Source organism: Ornithorhynchus anatinus, chromosome 2 (assembly GCF_004115215.2).
Source record: "Ornithorhynchus anatinus isolate Pmale09 chromosome 2, mOrnAna1.pri.v4, whole genome shotgun sequence".
NCBI classification, from domain to species: domain Eukaryota; kingdom Metazoa; phylum Chordata; class Mammalia; order Monotremata; family Ornithorhynchidae; genus Ornithorhynchus; species Ornithorhynchus anatinus.
In genome coordinates this window covers 4,981,480-5,005,128 of record NC_041729.1, presented here as the reverse complement: position 1 = coordinate 5,005,128, position 23,649 = coordinate 4,981,480, and the positions used below count along the sequence as shown (strand labels likewise).

Below are 23,649 nucleotides of genomic sequence, written 5' to 3'. Positions count from 1 at the left end.
GGCGCCGGATCAGACCTTCAGGGGAACGCGGCGCTCGAATCCGTCTCTACGTCGCGTACCGCCGTCGGTGTCCGTTAAGCGCCCGCCGTGGGCGGAGCGCCGGGAGAGAGACGGGGGAACCGGGCCCCCGACCGCGGGGTTGTATGCGATGCCGTCCGCCTCCCCCTCTCGACCGGAAGCCCGTCGTGGGCCGGGGAGATACCTGCGCCCCGATCCGTCGATGGCATCCGTCGAGCGCCCGCTACGCGCGAGGCGCCGCTCTAAGCGCCGGGGAGGACGCGAGGCCGTCGGGTCGTCCGACGTGAGGCCCGCGGTCCCCGTCCCCGTCTCGGAGCCGGGGCCCGGCCGGGCGACCCGCCCGGAGTCGCGCGGCCGGTCGGCGGCCGGGCCGGCATCCGAACCCGCGACCCCGACGGCCGGGCCCGCGCCTTCCGCGCCGAGCCGCCCCGCTTCTCCGTATTCGTTCGCGGCGGCGGCCGTCTCCCCCTCCGGGCTTCGGGCTCGTCGTGAGCGGGGAAGGTCTCCCCCGGGCGCTTGGGGCGGCGCCCGGCCCGCGGCGGGCGCCCGATAAATCCGACCGACGGGGAGGCGGCTGCCGATCCCGTTGTCCCGGAGCGACGATCACAGTGACGTCGGTATTCGTCAAGCGCCCGCCGTGTGCCGGGCGCCGCTCTGAGCGCCGGGGCGGAGACAGGGCAACGAGGTCGTCCCCCGCGGGGCTCACGGTCTCGGGCCCCGTTTTCCGGACGAGGTCGCCGGGGCCCGGGGGGGCCGGGCCACCCGCCCGGAGTCACGCGGCCCGCGACCCCGGGCTCTCGCCCCCGCTTCCTCCCGGCCCCTCCCCGCCGCTCGGCGGAGCGTCCCGCCCGCGGCGAGCGCTCGAGGACGGCGGCGTCCGACGAGGACGCCGGTGCGGGTCGGGCGCCTGCCGCGCGCGGGGCGCCGTTCCGGTCGGCCGGGCGGTCCGTCGGCCGCGGCGGGCCCCTCCCGGGCGCGGAGCGCTGCGCGAGGCGCCGCGGGGGGGACGGGGCGGCGGGAAACGGGACGCGTCCCCCGCCCGTCCCCGCCCCCGTCCCCCCCCCCCGGCGAGCCGCGGGCGGCTGCAGCCGGGGGGGATCTCGGATGGGCCGCGGGCCCCTCGCCGGGTGGCCGGATCGTGCGTCCCGGGCGCCCGGCCCGGCGCCCCGCACGTGGCGAGCGCCCCGTAAATAGGATCGAATGAACGCGCGGGCCGCCCGTTCCCGCTCGCGGAGCGAACCGGCGCGGCGGAGCCGGGAACGCCGGAGCCCGGGCGGCGGCGTCTCCCGGGCCGGACGGGGCCGGCGGCGCTCGCGGGGCGTCGCGGGTCGGGGAGGCGGCGGGGCCCGGGGGTCCGAGGTCATGGGTTCGAATGCCGGCCCCGCCGGCCGGGCGAGCCGGAGCGAGCCGCTCCTCCGGGCCTCGGTTCCCCCCTCCGGAGGATGCGGATGAGGACCGGGAGCCTCGAGCGGGGCCAGCCGACGACCCCGGATCCACCCCGGCGCCCGGGACGGTGCCGGGCACGCACGGCTCGGCGGAGGGGGCGTGGGCCTGGGAGTCGGGGGACGTGGGTTCAGGATCCCGGCCCCGCCGCCCGTCCGCCGCGCGACCTCGGGCGGGTCGCTTCGCTTCTCCGGGCCTCGGTTCCCCCGTCTGTCGAACGGGGATGAAGACGGCGAGCCCCCCGTGGGACGCATCGATGACCCCGTGCCTGCCCCGGCGCTTAGAGCGGTGCCCTGCACGTAGTAGGCGCTTAGGGGAGCGGCGCGGCGCGGCGGAAAGAGCCCGGGCTCGGGCGACAGAGGTCACGGGCTCGAATCCCGGCCCCGCCGGCCGGGCCACCTCGGCCGGGCCGCTTCGCTTCTCGGCGCCTCGGTGACCCCGTCCGGAAAATGGGGACGGAGACCGTGAGCCCCGCGGGGGACCGCCCGGTCCCCCCGTGTCTCCCCCGGCGCTTAGAACGGCGCTCGGCGCGCAGCGGGCGCTTAACGGACACCGCCGTTGTCGTCGCCGCCGTCGTTATTAGAGAGCCCGGGCTCGGGGGTCGGCGGTCAGGGGTTCGGATCGCGGCCCCCGCCGCTCGTCGGCCGGGCGACCGTGGGCCGGTCACGGCGCCTCCCCGGGCCTCGGTTTCCTCGCCTGTCAAACGGGGCCGAAGACGGCGAGCCTCCCGTGGGACGGCCCGACGGCCCCGTGCCTCCCCCGGCGCTTAGGACGGCGCTCGGCTCACAGCGAGCGCCTGACGAATACCCGCGTTCGCCGATCGACGGTCGAGACGGCGCAGGGACGGGGAGGGGCGCCTTGGAATCCTCCTCCCGGAGGCCGGGGCCAACGGACGAAACCCGTCGGGGCCCGGGGGGAGGTTCCACGACGGACGGAGCCTCCGGGGGCTCGGTCCGGGGGTCCGCCGGGGCCCCGGGAGTCGGGGGGCCACGGGTTCCGATCCCGGCCCCGCCGCGTGTCCGCCGTGCGACCCCGGGCCGGTCGCCCCGGCCGTCCGGGCCGCGGGTCCCCCGTCCGGGGATCGAGGGCGCGAGGCCCGCGCGGGACGGGGACCCGCGGCCGACCCCACTGGCCCCCGTCCGCCCCGGCACCCGGCGGGCGCCTGACGAACGCCGACGTTATCGTCGTTAAAAGAAAAAAAAAAAAGGAAAAAAGAGCTGGTCTTCGTCGAGCGCTCACCGTGCGCAGAGCGCCGGGGGAGACACGGGGGCGGGGGGGGGATCGGGGCGCGTCCCGCGCTCGGCTCACGGTCCCAGTCCTCGTTTTACGGACGAGGTCGCCGAGGCGCCGAGAGGCGAAGCGACCCGCCCGAGGTCACCCGGCCGACGGGCGGCCGAGCCGGGACCCGAGCCCACGACCTCGGACTCCGAAGCCCGGGCTCCTTCCGCCGAAGAGCCCCGGCGGCGGAGGACCCGGGCGGCGCTTCCGCCTCCGCCGCTCCTCTGCCGTGTGACCTCGGCCCGGCCGCTTCACTTCTCCGGGCCCAAGTCGCCTCTCCATGACGAGAGGCGATAACCATCGGCCGCCTCTTACGACGACGTAAGATTACCGTTATCGTAACGTCGGCCTCCGTCAGGCGCCCGCCGAGCGCCGGGCGCCGTCCCGAGCGCCGGGCGGGGACACGGGGTCACGGTGACGCGAGGACGTCGGTATCCGTGAAGCGCTCGCTGCGCGCGGGGCGCCGTCCCGAGCGCCGGGGGATACGGGGCGGTCGGTTTGTCCCACGGGGGGCTGCCGGTCTCCGTCCCCGTCTCCCGGACGGGGGTCCCCGGGGCCCGGAGGAGCGAGGCGACCCGCCCGGGGTCGCCCGGCGGACGGGCGATTCGAACCCACGGCCTCCGACCCCCGAGCCCGGTCCGGCGTCCGGCACGCGGCGGGCGCCCCGCCGGCCGAAAGGGTCCGAGTCCCACCCTCCCCGTTCTCCCTCCCTCCCTTCCCCTTACTCCTTCCGCCTGCCCGAGGCGCTCGGCCCCGCCCCCCCCCCCCCCCCCCCCGAGCCCGGCACCGGGGAAGCGCTCGGCAGATAACCGTGAGGAGGGCGCTCGACGGACACCGTGAAGAAAGCGCCCGGCGGACGCCGTCGGGGGGAAAAGAAAAAGACCCCTTCGACCGGGAGCCCGGAGCGGGTACTCGGAGAGCGAGCGGCTCCCGGCGGCGCCGCTCAGCGGAGAGAGGCCGGGCTCGGGAGTCCCGGGCCGTGGGCTCCGATCCCGGCTCCGCCGCTCGTCCGCCGCGTGTCCCCGGGCGGGTCGCTTGGCTCCCCCGGGCCTCGGTTCCCCCGTCCGGAGAATGGGGATCGAGACCGGGAGCCCCGCGGGGGCACGGGGCCGGGGGCCGGCCCCGTCCGCTTCCGTCCGACCCGGCGCCCCGCCCGGCGCCCGGCGGGCCCTCCGCGGACCCCGCCGTCGTCGTTTCGTCGCGGTTAAGGAGACGGGGGCCGGTAGAAGCGAGGCGACGCGGCCCGCGTCGATCGGGTCGGGCGGGGGTCCCCGGCCCCCCCGTGGGGCTCGCGGTCCGAGGAGGAGGGGGACCGGGACCCGGACCCCCGTCGGACGGAAGCGGGCACGGGGAAGTGACTTCCCCGAGGTCGCGCGGCGAGGCCCGGGGGCCGGAGCCCGGGCTTGGCGGCCGGGGGTCGTGGGTTGGGCCGGGTGACCCCGGGCGAGTCGCTTCGCTCCTCTGGGCCTCGGTTCCCTCGTCTGGAAAACGGGGACCGACCGGGAGCCTCACGCGGGCCCACCCGCCGGCCCCGTATCCCCCCCGGCGCTTAGGACGGCGCTCTGCGCCCAGCGAGCGCCTAACGGATACCGACGCGACCGTCATCGTGCTCCGGGCCTCGGTGATTAAAATTTAATCCGGGGGATTAAAAACCGCGAGCCCCACGTGGGACGACCCGATCGCCTCGTATCCCCCCGGCGCCCGGAACGGCGCCCGGCGCCTCGTGGGCGCTCGACGGCCGCCGCCGTCGTCGTCGTCGCTTAGGGAACGGATGCGATCCCGACGGCGCCGACGCCCGTCCGCGGGTCCGGTCCGGTCCCGTGGCCCGTCTCCCCGCCTCCAGACCGCGGGGCCGGTCTCTCCCCGTCGCCGAACCGTCCTTCCCGGCCGCTCGGGACGGCGCCGCGCGCCCAGCGGGCGCCCGACGGCCGCGACGGGATCGGAGGAGCGGACGGCGCCGGGGGGACGGGACCGCCCGCCGTCTCCGTCGCGTCCCCCGCGGCTCCCGGTCTGTCCGGAGCGCTCGGCGCAGGCCGTCGGGGGACGGGTCGCCCGGGGCCCTCGGGGAGCTCCCGCGTCTTTCGGGAGAACGGGACTCGGTGTTTCCGGATGGCCGGGGGCGGAGGGGACCTCGGGCGGCTGGAAATGCGAAGAGGGCGGGAGGACGGACGCGCGAGTGGCTTCCGGGCGCTCGGCGCGGCGCTCCGCGAGTGCGGTGGGACGGGTGGGTCGGATGGATGCCGCAGGGACTCCGGGGTGGTCGTACGTGCGTGCGGGCTGAGGGGGCCGACCACGGGGCGAAGCCTCCCGAGGGAGCCGAGGCTTCGGGAGGGTCTCGGGGATAACGATCGGTAATAAGATTAGGAAACCGTAACTGAGAAGCAAAGCTCCCCGACGGAGGCGAGGCTTCGCGAGGGTCTGAATGGTAACGGTAATCGTCGTAGGAAATCGTGACTGAGGGGAGGAGCTTCCCGAAGGAGACGAGGCTTCGGGGGGGGGGGGGGGGGGGGGGGGGGGGGGGGGTCTTGATGATGACGGACGATGATGGTATCGGGAGATCGTAGCCCAGAGGAGAAGCGCCCCGAAGGCGACGGGGCTTCGGGAGGGTCGAACTGATGCCGACGATGAGAACATCAGGAGATCGGAACTGAGAAGAAAAGCTTCCCGAAGGAGACGAGGCTTCGGGGGGGGTCTGAATAGTAACGCTAATCGTCGTAGGAAATCGTGACTGAGGGGAGGAGCTTCCCGAAGGAGGCGAGGCTTCGGGGGGGGGGGGCGGGGGGTCCTGATGATGACGGTGATGATCGTATCGGGAGATCGTGGCTCAGGGGAGAAGCTCCCCGAAGGCGACGGGGCCTCGGGAGGGTCGAGCTGATGACGACGATCGTATCGGGAGATCGCAGCTCGGAGGAGAAGCTTCCCGAAGGAGACGGGGCCCCGGGGGGGGGGTCTGAATAGTAACGACGATGACGATAACAGGAAATCGTAGCCGAGAGGAGAAGCCTCCCGAAGGAGACGGGGCCTCGGGAGGGTCGAACCAATGCCGACGATGAGGATGTCGGGAGATCGTAACCGAGAGGAGAAGCCTCCCGAAGGAGACGGGGCCTCGGGAGGGTCTGAACGGTGACGACGGTGATGATAGTGGGAAATCGTAACCGAGAGGAGAAGCCGCCCGAAGGAGACGGGGCTTCGGGACGGTCGAACTGATAACGATGACAATCACGATACCGACAGGAAGTTATAACTCAGAGCAGAAGCTTCCCGAAGGAGACGGGGCCTCGGGAGGGTCGAGATGACGACGACGACATCGGGAAATCGTAACCGAGAGGAAAAGCTCCCCGACGGAGACGAGCCTTCGGGAGGGTCTGAGTAGTTACCGTGATAATAATAGGAAACCGCGCCTCGGCGCCAGAGCTTCCCGAAGGAGACGAGGCTTCCGGAGGGTCTGGACGGTAACGGTAATGACGGTGGTAGGAAATCGTGACCGAGAGGAGAAGCTTCCTGAAGCGGATGAGGGTCTGAGCGACAACGATAGGAGATCGTAACGGAGGAAAAGCCGCCCGGAGGCGCCGAGGCTCCGGGAGGGTCCAGGTGACGACGACGGTAATGACGATACAGACGACCGTGATTGGGATGGCGGCGTGCCGTCGGGACGGTAACGACGACGTGTACGGCAGCGATTACCGTGGCGTCGGTGAAGAGCCCGCTGGGTGCCCGGCACCGTTCCGAGCCCCGGGGGAGGCCGGGCGGGTGGTCCCCCGGGGGGCTCACGCTCCTCATCCCCGTTTTACGGACGAGGTCGCCGAGGCGCCGAGGCGCGGAGCGGCCGGCCCGAGGTCCCGCGGCAGACGGGCGGCGGAGCCGGGGTCGGAACCCGCGTCCTCCGGCTCCCGGACCCCGTACGCCCCCGGGCGCGTGTCGCTGTACGACGGCCGGCGTCGCTACCGTGATGGCGCCCGTTAAGCTCTCACCGTGCGCCGAGCGCCGCTCTGAGCGCCGGGACAGAGGGAGGTCGGTCGGGGCGGACCCGGTCCCCGGTCCCCGGTCCCCGGTCCCCGTCCCCGTTTTCCGGACGAGGCGGCCGGGGCCCGGGGAGGCGAAGCGACGCGTTCGAGGCCGCCCGGCCGCCGGGCCATCGGTTCAACGAGACGCCCCGCCCCTCGGCCCCGCATCCGCTCCGGCGCTCAGAACGGCGCCCTGCGCGTGGCGAGCGCCTAACGGGATACCGTCGTCGTCAGAAGGAACCGGGTTCCGATCCCGCCTCCGCCGGCCGCGTGACCTCGGGCGGTTCGCCCGACTGCTCCGGGCCTCGGTGACCTCATCTGAAAACGGGGATTAAAGACCGCGAGCCCCACGGGGGACGGCCCGCCGACCCCGTGGCTCCCCCGGGGCTCGGAGCGGTGCCGTGCGCGTCGTGAGCGCTCAACAGGTACCCCCGTCGTCGTCGTCCCCCCAGTTAGACCGCGTCTCCCCCGGTCGGACCGCGCGCCCGTCAGAGGGCGGGGACCGTCCCTACCCGTCGCCGATCCGTCCGTCGCGAGCGCCCGGTACGGCGCCCTGCGCGTAGGGAGCGCTCGACGACTACGACCGAACGAACGAGTGAATGGAAGGCCAGAACCGGCGTGACGGCAAAAGATAAGAAATGAGTGAAATACGGATGTCGACGTACGTGCCGGGGGGCTGCGGGCGGGGCGGATGATGCCGTCGGTATCCGCTGAGCGCTCGCGAGCTTAACGTCCTAAGCGCCGGGGGAGACACGGGGTCGTCGGGTGGCCCCGCGGGAGGCTCACGGCCCTCGGCGCGGCGCGGCGGAAAGAGGCCGGGCTCGGGAGTCGGGGGTCACGGGTCCGAATGCCGGCCCCGCCGCCGGTCGGCCGGGCGACCGCGGGCGAGTCGCTTCGCCTCCCCGGGCCCCGGCGACCCCAGCCGGGGGACGGGGATTAACCGCCGGCCTCACGCGGGACGGCCCGACGGCCCCGCGGCCCCCCCGGCGCTCGGGACGGCGCCCCGCGCCCGGCGAGCGCTCGACGGATACCGGCAGCGTCGTCGTCGTCATCGTCGCCGTTTTCCGGGACGGGGGGGGACCGAGGCCCGGAGAAGCGAAGCGACTCGCCCGCGGTGGCGGGGCCCGGGTCCGAACCCGTGCCCTCCCGACGCCCGGGCCCGCGCTCCGTCCGCCGGGCCGGGAAGCCGGAGGACCCGGGTTCCGAGCCCGCCTCCGCCGCCCGGCCGCCGCGCGTCCCTGGGCCTCGGCGCCCTCGTCTGGAAAACGGGGACCGAGGCCGGGAGCCCCACGCGGGAGGGCCGGGGACCGGCTCCGCGCGGCGCCCGGCCCTCAGGAGGCGCCTGACGGGCGGCTCAGCCGCCGGAGAGCCACGGCGGCCGTCTCCAAAGCCGGCGAGGCCGCGGCCCGTCCGGGGACGCCGAGGCGAGGCTCTCGTCCGCACGTGACCGGGAGACCTCCTCCCCGGAGACCGGGCCGGCGAATGAACCCGACTCTTGCGCGGGCCGAGAAGCTCTTGGTATTTTGGGCCCGGGGCTTCCGATTCCCCGGCCCCGGGGGCCGACCGTCCGACGTGGGGCCGTTCCGGACGTCTCTCCGGGGGGACGCGGTTCCCCGACCCGTGCCTAGACCCTTTCCCTGTGCGCGTACGGGATCTCTCCGGCGAGCCGCCTCCCGCTCCGGCCGTGGAGGGCGCCCGACGGGCGTGGGAAACGACGCTCTCCGTCGTCCGGGCCCCGGCCGATCCCGGTCGGGGAGACGCGTCGTCTCGTGGCGGCCGTCGATCGGTGAAGTGGGAATTTCCGGGGGCCGGGCTTCTCCGCCGATCCGAAGGGCGGGGAGGTCTCGAGGCCGGAGGCCGACGGCGGGCGGGGCCCGTGCCCGCCCGCCCCGTCGCGCCCCGGCCTCTCGTCCGCCCCGTGCGGCGCCCTGAGCGCTCGGGGAATCCGAGCGGCCGAGGGAGGGATCGGTTGAAATGTGAACGGGCGGTCTCTCCGGGGAAGCCGAGGTCGCCGTCGGGAGAGGAGCTGGGGTTTTTGGTTCTGTTTTTCGCTTGTTCACGAGGGGGCGAGGTCGCGACACAAGATGAAAAGCTGGAACTTTCCTCTTCCTCCTCGTCGTCTTCCTCCTCTCGGTCCTCCTCTTCCTTCTCCTCCCCTCCTTCCTCCTCCTCCTCGGCTTCCTCCTCCTTCTTTCCCTCCTCTTTCTCCTCCTCCTCCTCCCCTTCTTCCTCCTCCTCCACCTCTTCCGTCTTCTTCCTTTTATCCTCTTTTCCCCCTCCTCTTCCCCCTCCCCCTTTATCATTCCTCCTCCCCCTCCCCTTTTTTATCGTCTCTATTCCTCTTTCACCTCCTCCTCCCTTTCTCCTTTTCCTCCTCTTCTTCATTCTTCCTTCTCCTCCCCCTCCCCTTTTCATCGTCTCTATTCCTCTTTCACCTCCTCCTCCCTTTCTCCTTTTCCTCCTCTTCTTCATTCTTCCTTCTCCTCCCCCTCCCCTTTTCATCGTCTCTATTCCTCTTTCACCTCCTCCTCCCTTTCTCCTTTTCCTCCTCTTCTTCAGTCTTCCTTCTCCTCCTCTTCTCCTTTTTCTCCTCTTCTTCTTCCTTTATTCCTCTTCCTCCATCCCTTCTCCTTTTCCCCCTTCCTCCTCCTCCTCTTCCTTCTTCCTCCTCCTCCTCCTCCCCTTCTTCCTCCTCCTCCTCTTCCTTCTTCTTCCTCCTCCTCCTCCTTCTCTTCCTTCTCCTCCCCTTCCTCCTCCTCTTCCTCCTCCTCTTCCCCCTTGCCCTCTTCCTCTTCTTTCCCATCCTTCTTGCCCACCTCTTCCTCCTCACCCTCCTCCTCTTCCTTCTCCTCCTTCTCTTTCCCTTCCTCCTCTTCCTCCTCCTCCTTCTCTTCCTCCTCCTTCCCTTCCTCTGCCTTCTTTCCCTCCTCCTCCTTTCCCTCCTCCTCCCCTTCCTTCTTCCTCCTCCTCCTCCTCTTCCTTCCCCTCCCCTTCAGTCTTCAGCCCCATTTTACGGACGAGGGAATTGAGGCCCAGAGAAGCGAAGCGACTCACCCCAGGTCGCGCAGCCGACAAGCGGCCGAGCGGGGATCAGAACCCACGGCCGCGGACTCCCGAGCCCGCGCTCCTGCCGCCGCGCCACCCCGCCCCCCGTGATACGGAGACGGACGCGGATTCGCAACCGAGAGACGCCCGTCTCGCCCGACGACATCAACGAGCCCGTCGTCGGGCGGGGACGGTCTCCGTCGCCGAATCGCCCGTCCCGAGCGCTCGGTCCAGCGCTCCGCGCACGGTGAGCGCTCAGCGGGTACGACCGAATGAATGAAATCGGCCCGCGGAGGGCCGTGAAGTCCGCGGGCGATCTGTCACGCCGGGTTTCGCCCAGGCTGCGGACCTTCTAGGTATTTCTCGGCGGGCTCGGGCCGCGTCCCCCTCCCTTCGCGAGATCCGGGCAAATCCGGTCGGCGTGTCGATGTCTTGGGCCGCGATCTTTCCCCGGTAACCGAACTGCGCCTCGGACGTCCGTGGAAAGTCCAACTCCGTCTCCGGGAAGATACGCGGACCGGGTCTGACGGTTCCAGGAAATTGCAGAAGAGGTGATCGAAACCAGGGGAGGTCTCTTTTTTCCTTTCCACGCCACGAAGACGCAAAGAGTGACTTCGGGTTTCCCGATCGCGTAGATCTCCGTGAGCGGCCGATCGGAGGAGCGCACGGCCGAGCAAGAGGAGGGGGGGGAAGGAGGAGAAGCTTCGAGATAATAATAACGTCGGTATCCGGTAAGCGCTCCCCGCGTGCGGAGCACCGGCCGAAGCGCCGGGGGAGACGCGGGGTCGTCGGGCCGTCCCCCGCGAGGCTCCCGGTCTCCGTCCCCCATTTGCAGATGAGGGAACCGAGGCCCGCGGTCCCACGGCCGACAGGCGGCGGGGCCGGGATCCGAACCCACGACCTCGGACCCCCGAGCCCGGGCTCTCCCCGCCGAGCCACGCTCCAGCCGTCGGTCCGTCGGCCGGACGGCGTCCGTTGAGCGCCCGGGGCGCGCGGAGCGCCCCGCTGACGTAACGGAGTCGACGGAGACGCCCCCCGCCCGCGGGGAGCTTACGGTCTAGGCCGGGAGGCAGACGTCAGTGGAAACGAGCCGATCGCGGACGACGACGACGTCGGTATCCGTCGAGCGCCGACTGTGCGCGGGGCGCCGTCCTAAGCGCTGGGGGGGGGGGGGGGGGCGGGTACGGGGTCATGGGCTCGTCCCACGTCACGACGACGACGAGGGCGTCTGTGAAGCGCTTAGTATGTGCGGAGCGCCGTCCCGAGCGCCGGGGGAGATGCGGGGTCGTCCCGCGTGATGGGGGCGGGGGGGGGGGTCTGCGGAGCGCCGCTCCAAACGCCGGGGGGGGATCCGGGGTGATGAGATCGTCCCCCCGTGGGGCTCCCGGTCTTCATCCCCGTCTTCCAGGCGAGGGAACCGAGGCCCAGAGAAGGGAGGTGACCGGCCCGAAGTCACCCAGCCGCCAGGCGGCGGAGTCGGCCTCCTTCCCCCGAGAAGCGCCCCGGGAGGGACGGGCCGACGGGGCCGGACCCGATCCGCGTCCCCTGTGGGAGAGAGCCCGGCCTCGGGAGTCAGGGGTCGCGGGTTCTAATCCCGGCCCCGCCGCCTGGCGGCCGCGGGACCTCGGGCGAGCCGCCTCGCGCCCCCCCCCCCCCCCCGGGCCTCGGTCCCCTCATCCGGAAGGTGGGGGCGAAGACCGCGAGCCCCGCGGGGGCCGACGTCGGTATCCGTTAAGCGCCCCCCGGGTGCCGAGCACCGTCCCGGGCGCCGGGGGAGAGGCGGGGCCGTGGGGTCGTCCCGCGTGGGGCTCGCACGCTTCGAATCCCCATTTTGCAGATGAGGGGACCGGGGCCCGGAGAAGCGGGGGGACCCGCCCACGGTCACGCGGCCGACGAGCGGCGCGGCCGGGAGTCGGACCCACGACCTCCGACTCCCGAGCCCGGGCGCGTCGCGGGCGCTTGACGGGGACCGTCGCCTTATCGCTATTTTGCGGAGGGGGGAACCGAGGCCCGGGGGAGCGGGGGAGCCGGGATCGGGACCCGGGTCCCCGCCCGCCGCGGGTCCCGTCGGAGGGGAGGCGAGGGCGTCGGCGTCCGCTCTTCCACGGAGAGGAGCGTCCCACGGCTCACGCCCCGTCACGTCGCCGCCCCCCCCGGGGCCCGGCGGGCGCGCGCCGCCTCCGCGGCTCGGTCGTCGGGACCCCGCGCGGCCTCGCGGGCGCGGACGTCTCCGCCGTGCCGCCGTCCCGTCCGGCCCAGGGCGGCGGAGGGCCCCCGGCCTCTCGGGGGGCTCCGGCCCACGGAGGCCCCGCCCCGCCCCGCCCCGCCCGAGGAGCGCCGGCCGCCCGACGACGTCGGCGTCCGTCGGGCGCCGCGCCGCCTGCCGAGCACCGTCCCGGGCGCCGGGGGAGACGCGGGGTCGTCGGGGCGTCCCGCGGGGGCCGGACGGGGGCCGGACGGGGGCCGGGGGGCGGCCGGGGGAGGAGGTCGGCGATCGGGGCGACGGAGCGCGCGGGCCGGGCCGGGCCGGGGGACCGGGGAGGTGAGGCCGGAGGGGGCCGGGGTCGGACGCCCTCGGGGCCCGCGGCGCGGCGTCCGTCGAGCGCTCGCCACGTGCCGGCCGCCCCGGGGCGGGCCCCGGGCGCCGGGGCCCGGAGGGGCGGAGCGACCCGCCCGCGGCCGACGGGCGGCGGGGGCGGGATTCGAACCCGCGACCCCCGAGCCCGGGCTCCGAAATGAAACGGGGACGCGGGCGACGGTGCTCGGGCGAGCCGGAGACGTTCCCACGGCACCCGCCGCCCGCTTTCGGCTGCCCCGGACGCGTGCGGTCGTGTTCACCGAGCGCCTACTCCGGGCGGAGCGCCGGCCCGAGCGCTCGGAGGGGACGGTCCGCCGGACGAACGGGCGCGCGCGCCGACGCCCGTCTCCCCGTCTGGTCCCGTCGTGCGTCTCCCCCCCCCGGCTCGACCGCGAGCCCGCCGTCGCGTAGGGACGGTCCCTCTCCGTCGCCCGGCCGGAGGCCCCGGGCGTTCGGGCCGGCACCCGGCGGGCGCTCGGTGGACGCGGCCGCGGGAGCGGATGCCTCCCGCTACCGTTTCAGGCCGGGGAGAGGCGCGGCCGGGGGGCGTCCCGCGGTCCGCCGCGGAATCGCCTGCCTTCCCGAGTTCGGTCGGTCCGCCGGCGGTATTCACCGAGCGCCCGCCGCGGGCGGGGACGGCCCCGGCCCGCCGGCGGGCTCGCCGAGGCCACGGGCCGGCGGTTCGGGTCTCGGCGGGGGGAGGGGCGGCGGCCCCCGGCCGGAGGCCGGAGCGCGGGCGCGCGGTCGAAGAGACGGCCCCGGATCCGTCCGTCCCTTCTCTCGGTCGGTCGGCGGCGGCGGGCGGGGCCGGCCCCCGCCCTCCGACGGGCCCGCGGTCCGATCGGGGGAGACGGGCGGACGGGGACGACGGCGATGAACGGGGTCGAGGGGAGGGACGTCTCGTAAAGCGGCGTGGCTCGGCGGAAGGAGCCCGGGCTCCGGGGTCGGAGGTCGCGGGTTCGACCCGGCTCCGCCGTCCGTCGGCCGCGTGACCGCGGGCGAGTCGCTCCGCTTCTCCGGGCCTCGGTTCCCCCGTCCGGAAGACGGGGATCCGCCGTGAGCCTCCCGCGGGCCGACCCGACGACCCCGTATCTCCCCCGGGGCGGCGCTCGGCGCCTAGGAAGCGCTCGACAGATGCCGACGTTATCGTTATCGTAAAGACGGTGGCAGATGAGTAGAACGGGGGCGACGCACGGCTCGCGAAACGAAACGAATCGGGCGACGGAGGTACAGACGGTCGAGGGGACGAGCGCGGGACGGGGGGCGGGGGGGGGGGAGGAGAGGGTTTAGCCGCGGAGAGGCGGACGGGGGGGAGCGGAGAGGGAGCGGAGGGGAAAACGGGGGGGAGCCCGGTCCGGGGAGGCCTCTGGGAGGAGGTGAGCTTCAAGCGGGGCTCCGAAGGGGGGAAGGGGATCGGACCGCCGGAGGCGAGGAGGGAGGGCGTTCCGGGACCGCGGGGGGGACGCGGCCCGGGGCCGACGGACCGCCCTTCGTTCGGCGGCATCCATCGAGCGCTTGCCACGTGCGGGGCGCCGCGCCGAGCGCCGGGAGGGGCCGGCTCGGTGACGGACGGGGACGGCCCCTGCCCTGCGACTCTCGCTCCCCGTCGCGTTCTCCTTGAGCCGAGCCTCTCCGCGGCGGGCCCTCGCTCAACGCCGCCGATGGACGGCCGACTCTGTCGCGGCCGGTCGGGCGGCCGGCGGCGCCCGCCGAGCGCTCGCCGCCTGCGGGGCGCCGTACGGAGGCGGCCGGCGGGGAGAGAGGATCCCCGCCCGGCGACGGGCTCCCGGTCCGGAAGGGGGAGGCGGGCGTCCCGACGGCGACGCTGACGACGACGACGGCGTCGTCGTTATTGATAAGCGCTCCCCCCCCCCCCGTGCGGGGCGCCGTTCTAAGCGCCGGGGGAGGCGCGGGGCCGTCGGGCCGTCCCGCGGGAGGCTCCCGGTCCCCGTCCCCGTTTTCCAGGTGGGGCCGCCGAGGCCCGGGGAGGCGGGGCGACCCGCCCGCCGTCGCCCGGCCGGCGGGCGGCGGGGCCGGGATTAGGGCCCGTGACCTCCGGCCCCCCGACCCCCCCGGGCCCGGGCCCTCTCCACCGAGCCGCGATCGTCGGGTCCCGCCCGGGGCCCCCGGCGTGAGGGAGAGGGAGGCCGGGCATCCGGTCCCCGTTCTGCGGCGGAGGGGACCCGCCCGAGGTCCCAGGGCAGGCGGGGGCCGAGCCCGGTTCGCCCGGGCTCTTTCCAGCGGACCGCGCCCATTCCCTTATCTCGCCGCGATTCTCTGTCCCTGGGCCGTAGCTACTGAGCGCTTACCGTGTGCGCGGCGCCGGACTGAGCGCCTGGAATGTCTCACGGACAGGGCGTCCGGGACGGTTTCGTTTTCAAAGCGGAAAGCTCCGCGAGCGCGGGTTTCGGGGGCCCCCGCTTAGTTTCCTTTCTCTCCCGGCGCGCGGCTTCTCGCCCGCCCTCTTTGCCCTGGGTCCCTTCCCCCTTCCCGGCGAACGGTGCCGGAGATGGCGGCGACGTCGGTCTCCGTCGAGCGCCTACTGCGCGCAGAGCGCCGTCCCGGGCGCCGGGGGAGATGCGGGGTCGTCGCCCCCCCGCGAGGCTCGCGGTTAATCCCCGTCTTACGGATGGGGCAGCCGGGGCGCGGGGAGGTGAAGTGACCCGCCCCCGGTCGCGCAGCCGATGAGCGGCAGAGCCGGGATTCGAACCCGTGGCCTCCGACCCCCCCGCCCCCGGCCCGGGCCCCGGCCGCCGAGCCGTGCCGAGCGCCGGGGCGGCCGCGGAGCCGGTCGGGTCGCGCGCGGTCGCCGGCCCGCGTGGGGCCCCCGGCCTGGAAACCCTCGAGACCGCGCGCCCGTCGGGGGGCGGGGACCGTCTCCGTCCGTTACCGACCCGTCCGTCCCGAGCGCTCAGCGCGGCGCTCCGCGCGTGGCAGGCGCTCGGCGGATGCCGTCGGATGAACGGATGAGTGAAAACCCATTCCGCGGATGAGGGAGTCGGAGGCGGGAGGGGAGGGGAGGGGGAGGATCGTCGGGGGGCCGGAGAGTCGACGGGCGAGCCGCGGGGCGAGGCGGGCCGAGCGTTCCTCTGCGAAATCTACGATCCCGGCGGCGGGGGCGACTTTGGGCCGGGGGGGGGGGGGGGTTTCCCCGGGACCCGAGATCCGCGGACGATCGGGAGATCCTCCGCCCGAAGAGGACGCTTGGCGGATTCTAGCCCGCGGTGACGATCGAGGCGGCGCGGCGCGGCGGAGGGAGCCCGGGCGTGGGAGTCGGAGGCCGCGGGGCCGGGCCCCGGCTCCGCCGCTCGGCGGCCGGGCGACCGTGGGCGGCCTCGCCTGGAAAGCGGGGACGGAGACCGGGAGCCCCCCCCGCGGGACGACCCGACGACCCCGGCTCTCCCCCGGCGCCCGGAACGGCGCTCGGCACGTAGCGGGCGCCCAACGGATGCCGACGTCAGCGACGACGACGCGGGATGCCCTCGCCGGGCGTCGGGCGCCGTTCCGGGCGCCGGGGAGATCCGAGCGAATGGGAGGCCGCTGCTAAAACGGGCACGGGGACCGGGCCCCGACCCTTCCCTCAGGTGAGGGGGGCCGACGTCCTCCTCGCCCGGGGCCCGAGGGGCCGCCGGCCCGGCCTGCCGGTCGATCCCGGCCGTCGGTCGACGGATCCGTCTCGTTTCTGCCCTCCCGGTCTCGGTGAAGCGCTCGCTCCGCGCCGGGCTCCGTAAGTAAGCGCGCAGGGAGGTCCGAGCCGATCGGGGCGGACACGGTCCCCTCGGGGGAAAGAGGCCCGGCCTGCGGGTCGGAGGTCGTGGGTTCCGATCCCCGCCCCCCCCCCCCCCCCCCCGGGCGACCGTGGGCGGGTCGCTTCTCTGGGCCTCGGTTCCCTCGCGCGGAAGATGGGGGCGAAGACCGGGAGCCCCGCGTGGGACGACCCGACGACCCCGGATCTCCCCCGGGGCTTACGACGGCGCCCGGCCCGTAGCGGGTGCCTAAGAGGAATGCCGACAGAGGGAAGGAACTGTGAGGGGAAGGCCACTCCCGGCCCAAGATCTCACTCCCCGGTTGCCTCCGCCCCGATTCTGGCGAGGGCGGCGATCGGTCGTAGCGCCCCGTATTTGGAGGGGTAACGGTGATGACCGTCGTTCCGTTCGTTGAGCGCTTCCCGGGTGCCGAGCGCCGTGCGGGGCGCCGGGGCGGACCGCTACGCGGTCGTCGGGTCCCCCGCGGAGCGGCAGATGAGGGAACCGAGGCCCGGAGAAGGGAAGCGCCTCGCCCCGGGTCACGGCGGACGAGTGGCGGAGCCGGGATTATTAACCCGGGCCCTCCGGACGCCCGGGCCCCTCCCGCCGCGCCGCGTGACCCCGGCCGAGCCGCTCCCCTCCCGTGGGCCTCGGCGACCCCGCCCGGAAAGCGGGGATCGAGACCGGGAGCCCCGCGGGCGACGGGGACCGGCTCCGACCCCACCTGCTTGCATCCGGCGCCCGGTACGGAGCCCGGCACGTAGCGAGCGCTTAAGAGCGTGCCGGGAGGCGGCGTGGCTCGGCGGGAAGGGCACGGGCTTTGGGGTCGCGGGTCGTCGGTCCGTCCGTCCGTCCGTCCGGCGGTCTTCATCGAGCGAGCGCTTACCCCGTGCGGGGCGCCGGACCGGGCGCCCGGGACGGGCGGGCCGGCGCCACATAGGGACGGCCCCCGCCGTCCGACGGGCCCGCGGTCCGATCGGGGGCGGGACGGGCGGACGGGGACGGTGGCGGTCGAGAGAGCCGAGGGGAAGGACGTCTCGTAAGGAGGGCGGCGACCGAGCGGAATCGAGGCGACGGACGGTCCGGCGACAGGATTCGTTGACAAAACAGTAAGGTCGGGGGTTCGAACGCCCGCTCGGCTCCCCGTCGGCTGGGTGACCGTGGGCGAGCGACCCGCCTTCTTCTCCGGGCCTCAGTTCCCTCATCTGGAAAACGGGGATGAAGACCGTGAGTCTCACGCGGGACGACCCCGCGACCCCGTAGCTCCCCCGGCGCCGAGAACGGCGCTCGGCGCGTCGCGGGCGCTCATCCAATACCGCCGCCGTCGGCGTCATCTGAAATAAAATCCCGTATCCCGTCGCGACGATGGTCGTCGCTCCCTCGGCGTCCTTTCGGGGGCAGCGTCGCCGGCGGTCGACGTCCGGAAAGACGGCCCCGTCCGTTCACTCGGGCGGTCGTACTCGTCGGGCGCTCGCCGCGCGCGGGGCTCTCTGGGGGGGGGGGGGGGGGGGGGGCGGCGCGACGATCCCGACCGCCCGCGTCTCTTCCCAGGTGCCGATCGGCCGCGCGGAAGCCTCCCGTCCGTGCGCCGACCGCCCGAGCGGGAGTCGAGAGGAGCCGGCCCGGTCGGGGCCGACCGGTCACCATGCGGAAGGGGCCGCCCGCGGACCCCGAGGCGGCCGACCTGTTCGCCCGAGATGATCCCGAGGAGATTTTCGTGGGCCTGCACGAAATCGGGCATGGGAGTTTCGGAGCCGTGTACTTCGTGAGTATCGGTTGGATCGGCCGGCGGTACCCGGTGAGCGCCTACCGGGCGCGGAGCGCTCTCCCGAGCGCCCGGAAGGGACAGCCGGGCGACGGAGGGAGTCCGTCCCCGCCCGACGGCGGGCTCGCGGTCTACAGGTACTCGGACGGAGAACCGGGGAGCGGCGCGGCCCAGCGGTCGGGGCGCGGGCCCGGGCGTCCGGGGGGTCCCGATCCCGGCTCCGCCGCTTTCGGTCGTGTTTACCGAGCGCCTGCTGGGCGCGGCGCGCCGTCCCGGGCGCTTGGAAAGACCAGTCGGGCGAGAGATAGAGGCCGTCCCCGCCCGACGACGGGCTCGCGGTCCGGGAGGGGGAGGCGGACGGCAGAACCGAAGAAGCGGACGGGCGTCGCTGGCGTCGAAATAGATAAGTGGAATTGTAGGTGCAGGCGCGTCATGAATAGAAGAGGGTAAAAAACGCGTACGCTGTGGGGCGGGGAGGGGGGCAGAGCGGAGGGAGGGAGCCGGGGCGACGGGGAGGGGAGGGGGAGCGGAGGGAGAGGGAGGGCTCGGTCCGGGAGGGCCTCCCGGAGGAGGGGAGCGCCCGGTAGGGCTCGGAGGTCGGAGGGGGTGATGCGTATACCCCCTCGTTACTGTATTAAGATCTCGTTATTACGGTCAGATAGCGTAGCGGGCGGCGTGTTAAGCGTTCAACAAGCACCGTCCAAGACGCGCGCGCACGCGCGCTCGTAAGAAATAATCCAAGTTTAAAAGAGCTAGGTAGGTTTTTTCGGTCGATTTTCTTTTTTTCTTTTAATGGTATCCGGTAAACGTCTAGCTCCGTGCCGGGGACCGTTCTAAGCGCTGGGGCCGAGAGCGGGCGATCGGGTCGGGCGCGGTGATGACGATAACGTTGGCGTTGGTTCGGGCGCTCACCGCGTGCGGAGCACCGTTCTGAGCGCCGGGGGAGGCAGAAGGTGATCGGGCGGTCCCCCGTGGGGCTCCCGGTCTTCGTCCCCGTTTCCCGGATGGGGGTTCCCTTGTCCGGAAAAGGGGGATCGAGACGCCGGGCCCCGTGCGACTCGTCCGGCACCTGCCCCGGCGCCCGGAACGGTGGCCGGCACAGAGTACGCGCTCGGCGAATGCGGTCGTTCTCGTGGACGGCGGCGAGCGAGCGCTCGCCGCGTGCGGGGCGCCGTACTGCGGTACGCGTACGGGAAGCGGCGCGGCTCAGCGGAAGGGGCCCGGGCTTGGGAGTCGGAGGCCGCGGGGTCCGAATCCCTGCTCCGCCGCCCGTCGGCCGGGTGACCGCGGGCGAGTCGCTCGCCTTCCCCGCGCCCCGGTCCCCTCGTCCGTAAAATGGGGACTGAGACCGTGAGCCCCGCGTGGGGCGACCTCGGGACGGCGCCCTGCACCCAGCGGGCGCTTAACGAAGGCCGGCGGCGGCGGCGGCGGCGTCACTGAGCGCCCGGGAGAGCGGCGGAGAACCGAACCGGTAGACGCGCTCCCCGCCCACGACGAGCCTACGGGCTGGGGGGCGGGGGGCGGGGGGGGGGGAGGCGGGGGATTCCCCGGCGCCGCGAGCGTCCGGTCCCAGCCTCACGTCGTCGGTGTCTTTCGCTCTCTTTCCGCCCAGGCCACCAATTCCCACACCGGCGAGGTGGTGGCCGTTAAGAAGATGTCTTACGGCGGGAAGCAGACGAACGAGGTAGGAGCCCAGCCTCGCTCTGAAGGAAAACTGAAATCTCGGGAGGAGTCAGATCGCGGAAATTTGATTCCTCCGTTGGTATTTGCCGAGCGCTCGCTACGTGCGGAGCGCCGCGCCGAGCGCTCGGAATGGACGGTCGGGCACCAGAGAGAGACCGTCCCCGCCCGACGGCGGGCTCGCCGTCGGATCGGGGGAGGCGGATGGCGGGGCGGGACGGGACGGAACGAAATGGAGACATTTTAGAACCCTGAGGCGCCTTTGGCTTGGAGACAGCAATCCTACAGGTGTTTCTCTAGGCCGGGCGATCCCGAGAGGAGCGGCCCGGCGGAGGGGCCGGGGCGGGCGCCCGGGAGTCGGGAGGTCACGGGTTCCGATCCCGGCCCCGCCGCCTGCCGGCCGGGCCACCGCCTCGGGCGAGTCGCTCCGCCGCCCCGGGCCTCGGGTTCCCTCGTCTGGAAAACGGGGGCCGGGGCCGGGGCCGGGGCCGACCCGCTTTGCTCGGGTCCGCCCCGGCGCGTAGCGCGCGCCGGACGGATGCCGTCGTCGTGACAGTTACGGTTCTCGGGGAGACGGGAAAGAAGAACCTCCTCCCGGGTCAGTCTGGGGCTGTACGTTTTCACCCCGACCGCGGCTACGTCGAGCGCATCCTAGGTAATATTTATGAGCTTACCGCAGGAGACGGAAACCTCCTCCTGTTAGTTCAGTCTAGTCCCGTTCACTTCGGACCACCGGAGGTAGGTGAAGAACACGCCGGGCCGTATTTATCATCGTACCACAGAAAACTAAAGCCCCCCGTCGGTCCAGTCGTCTGGGCCCGTATATTCCGAACGCCCAGAGGTACGATAAGAACGTTCCGGATCCCCCTTGCCGTCGTACCGCAGAAAACTACAGCCTCCCGTCGGTTCAGTCGTCCGGTCCTGAGTGTTCTGAGCGTCCGGAGGCACGACAAGAACGGTCCAGGTCCCGTTCATTATCTTACCGCGGAAAACGAAAGCCCCCCGCGGGTTCGGTCGTCTTCCTATCCCGTACGTTCGGTCGTCTGTACGCCCCGAGCGACCGAGGGTCCGATAGGAACGTTCCGTGCCGTGTCTGTCGTCGCGCCACAGGAAACGGAAACCTGGGATTCGTCCCGTCTGGTCCCGTGTATTCCGAACGCCCGGGGGCACGACGGGCACGTTCCAGATCCCACGTATCCTCTCGCTGCGGAAAGCGAAAGCCCCCCGTCCGTTCCGCCGTCCCCGCGTCCCGTACGTTCGGTCGCCTGTACGTCCCGAGCGGCCGGAGGTGCGACAGGAACGTTCCGTGCCGTGTTTGTTTTCCGGACGCCCGGAGGCACGACCGGGAGCGTTCCAGATCCCGTTCGTTTTCTTACCGCGGAAAGCGAAAGCCCCCCGTCGGTTCCGCCGTCCCCGCGTCCCGTACGTTCGGCCGTCCGTACGGCCCGAGCGACCGAAGGTACGACAGGAACGTTCCGTGCCGTGTCTGTCGTCGCGCCACGGAAAACGGAAACCTCCCCTTGGTTCCGTCTGGTCCCGTGTATTCCGAACGCCCGGGGGGCACGACGGGAACGTTCCAGATCCTATTCGTTACGGAAGACGAAAGGCCCCCCCCCCCCCCCCGTTCGTTCAGTCTGTCCCGTGTATTCCCAACGCCCAAAGGTAACATTCCGGATCCCGTTCATTGTCTTACCGCGGAAAACGAAAGCCTCCTCTCGGTTCCGTCTAGTCCCGTACGTTCCGAACGCCCGGAGGCGCGATAAGAACGTTCCAGATCCTATTTCGTTATCCCACCGGAGGAAACGAGAACCTCCCGTCGGTTCGGTCTCGGCCCGAAGCGGCGCGGCTCAGTGGAACGAGCCCGGGCTCGGCGGTCGGGGGTCGTGGGTTCGGATGCCGGCCCCGCCGCTCGTCAGCCGTGTGACGGCGGGCGGGTCGCTTCACTTGTCCGGGCCTCGTCGACCTCACCTGTCAGACGGGGATTAACCGTGAACCTCACGCGGGACGACCCGACCCCCCCCCCCCCCCCCGTCTCCCCCGGCGCTGAGGACGGCGCTCCGCGTAGAGCGAGCGCTTAACCGATCCCAGCGTCGTCGTCGTCGTGTGACATTAGGACAGCGATAGGATCTGGAATGTTCTTAGCGCTCCCCCGGGTGCTCAAGGACATAAAGGACCGGACTGAACGGATAGGAGGCCTCCGTTTTCCGTGGTAAGATAATAAATAGGATCCGGGACGTCACCTTCGGGCGTTCGGAATACGCAGGGCCGGACCGAACGGACAGGCGGCCCTTGTCTTCTCCGGGAACGTACCTGGAGGAGCGGCGGGGCTCGGTGGAAAGAGCACGGGCTTTGGAGTCCGGGGTCGTGGGTTCGGATGCCGGCTCGGCCACCCGTCAGCTGCGGGACCGCGGGCCGGTCACTTCGCTCCTCTGTGCCTCGGTTCCCTCATCTGGAAAACGGGGACGAAGACTCGGGGCCCCGCGTGGGCCGACCCGATTCCCCCGTGTCTCCCCCCGGCGCCTAGAGGGGTGCTCCGCACGTAGCGAGCGCTTAACGGGTACCAACGTTGTTGTCGTTATCGTTCCATAACGATACTATCCATCATCTCACGACGGAAGCCGAAAGCCCCCCCCCCGTCCGTTCGGTCCGGCCCCGTACCGTCCCGACGCCCAAGGTGCGGCGAGCGGGTTCCGGCCAGCGTCTGCCGGGCTTAGCCCCGCACGTCCGAGGCGGAAGAACGAGGCGCGTTGGTTCAGCGCTGGTCATCGAGCGCTTACCCCGTGCGGGGCGCCGGACCGGGCGCCCGGGACGGGCGGGCCGGCGCCAGATAGGGGCGGCCCCCGCCGTCCGACGGGCCCGCGGTCCGATCGGGGGCGGGACGGGCGGACGGGGACGGTGGCGGTCGAGAGAGCCGAGGGGAAGGACGTCTCGTAAGGAGGGCGGCGACCGAGCGGAATCGAGGCGACGGACGGTCCGGCGACCGAACGAATAGGGCGACGGAGATGGGTGCGGCCGCCCGTCGGGCGGACGGTGTCCCTTCTGGAAATACGGAAGGAAGCGACCGTCGGTCTGTCGCTTTCCCGCAGAAATGGCAGGACGTCCTCAAGGAGGTCAAGTTCTTACGCCGGCTGAAACACCCCAACACCATCGAGTACAAAGGTTGTTACTTGAAAGAACACACGGCCTGGGTAAGTGGAACGCGCCCCGCCCCGCCCCCGGCCCGCCCTCCCGTCCGGCCCGGGACGCCGGCCCGCCTCCGGTCCCACGGACGACGACGACGACGACGTGTTCCCCCCCCCCCCCCCCGGAGCCCCGTCGGAACCCCGTCTCCTCCGAGGGGCCTTCCCTCGCCGCGCGTCTCCTACCCCCTGCTCCCTTTCCCTTCCGTGTCGCCCGGGGATCCCGCCGACCCCTCCGACCGCCCGGCGGCCTCCCCGCCCTCAGCCCCACGGCGCTCACGGCCCCGTCGGTGGTTGACGGTCACGCCCGTCACCCCCCCGTGGACCCCGAGCCCCCCGCGCGGCGGGGGCCGCGTCTCCCGACTCTGTCGCGCTCTGCCGGGTGGCCGCCGCGGGGCCCGCGGTTAAGGGCCCGGTGAGCGCCGCCGCCGGACGTCTCCTAGACGCCCGGGGGACCCGCCCCGGACCGCGGCCGACCCCGCGGCCCCGTCGGCCCGTCCGCGGGAGCGTCGGGGCCGCGCCTCCTCGCTCCTCGAGAACCTCCGGCGGCGGCGCGGCCGCCCCGAGCCGCCCGGCCCCCCGCCCCTCCCCCCCCCGACCTCGCCCCGCCGCCCTCCCGCTCCGACCCCGCCCGCGCCCGCGGCGCCCCTCCGGCGCCGACCTCCTCGCCGTCCCTCCGCCCCCGGCCCGCCTCTGGCCTGGGACGGCCTCCCCCTCCTCGCGTCTGACGGACGATGGCCCTCCCCTCTCCGGCGCCTCTCCGGAGGCCCGCCCCCTCCGAGAGGCCTTCCCCGACCGCGCCCCCGTCCCCTCCCGCTCCCTTCCGCGTCGCCCCCGACTCGCTCCCTCTCTGCGTCCCCCCCGCGCAGCCCCGCGCCGCCCACGGCCCCCTCTCCCGTTTCCCTGCCCGTAC

The 23,649-nt window shown here is 73.0% G+C and overlaps 1 protein-coding gene across 7 annotated transcripts in view; it reads left to right on the top strand.

Moving 5' to 3' along the window:
- The window catches only part of TAOK3 (TAO kinase 3), a 107,610-nt gene that overhangs the window by 12,016 nt on the left and 71,945 nt on the right, over positions 1–23,649 (top strand). For 6 of the 7 annotated variants that reach the window (XM_029053420.2, XM_039910110.1, XM_029053428.2 and 3 more), the window contains exons 2-4: positions 17,664–17,877; positions 19,490–19,561; positions 22,644–22,745. In XM_029053420.2, coding sequence (XP_028909253.1) covers positions 17,758–17,877; positions 19,490–19,561; positions 22,644–22,745 — 294 coding nt within the window. In that variant the 5' untranslated portion in view covers positions 17,664–17,757. The remainder of the gene's footprint in view (positions 1–17,663; positions 17,878–19,489; positions 19,562–22,643; positions 22,746–23,649) is intronic. The other variant, XM_029053437.2, reaches the window with a different exon arrangement.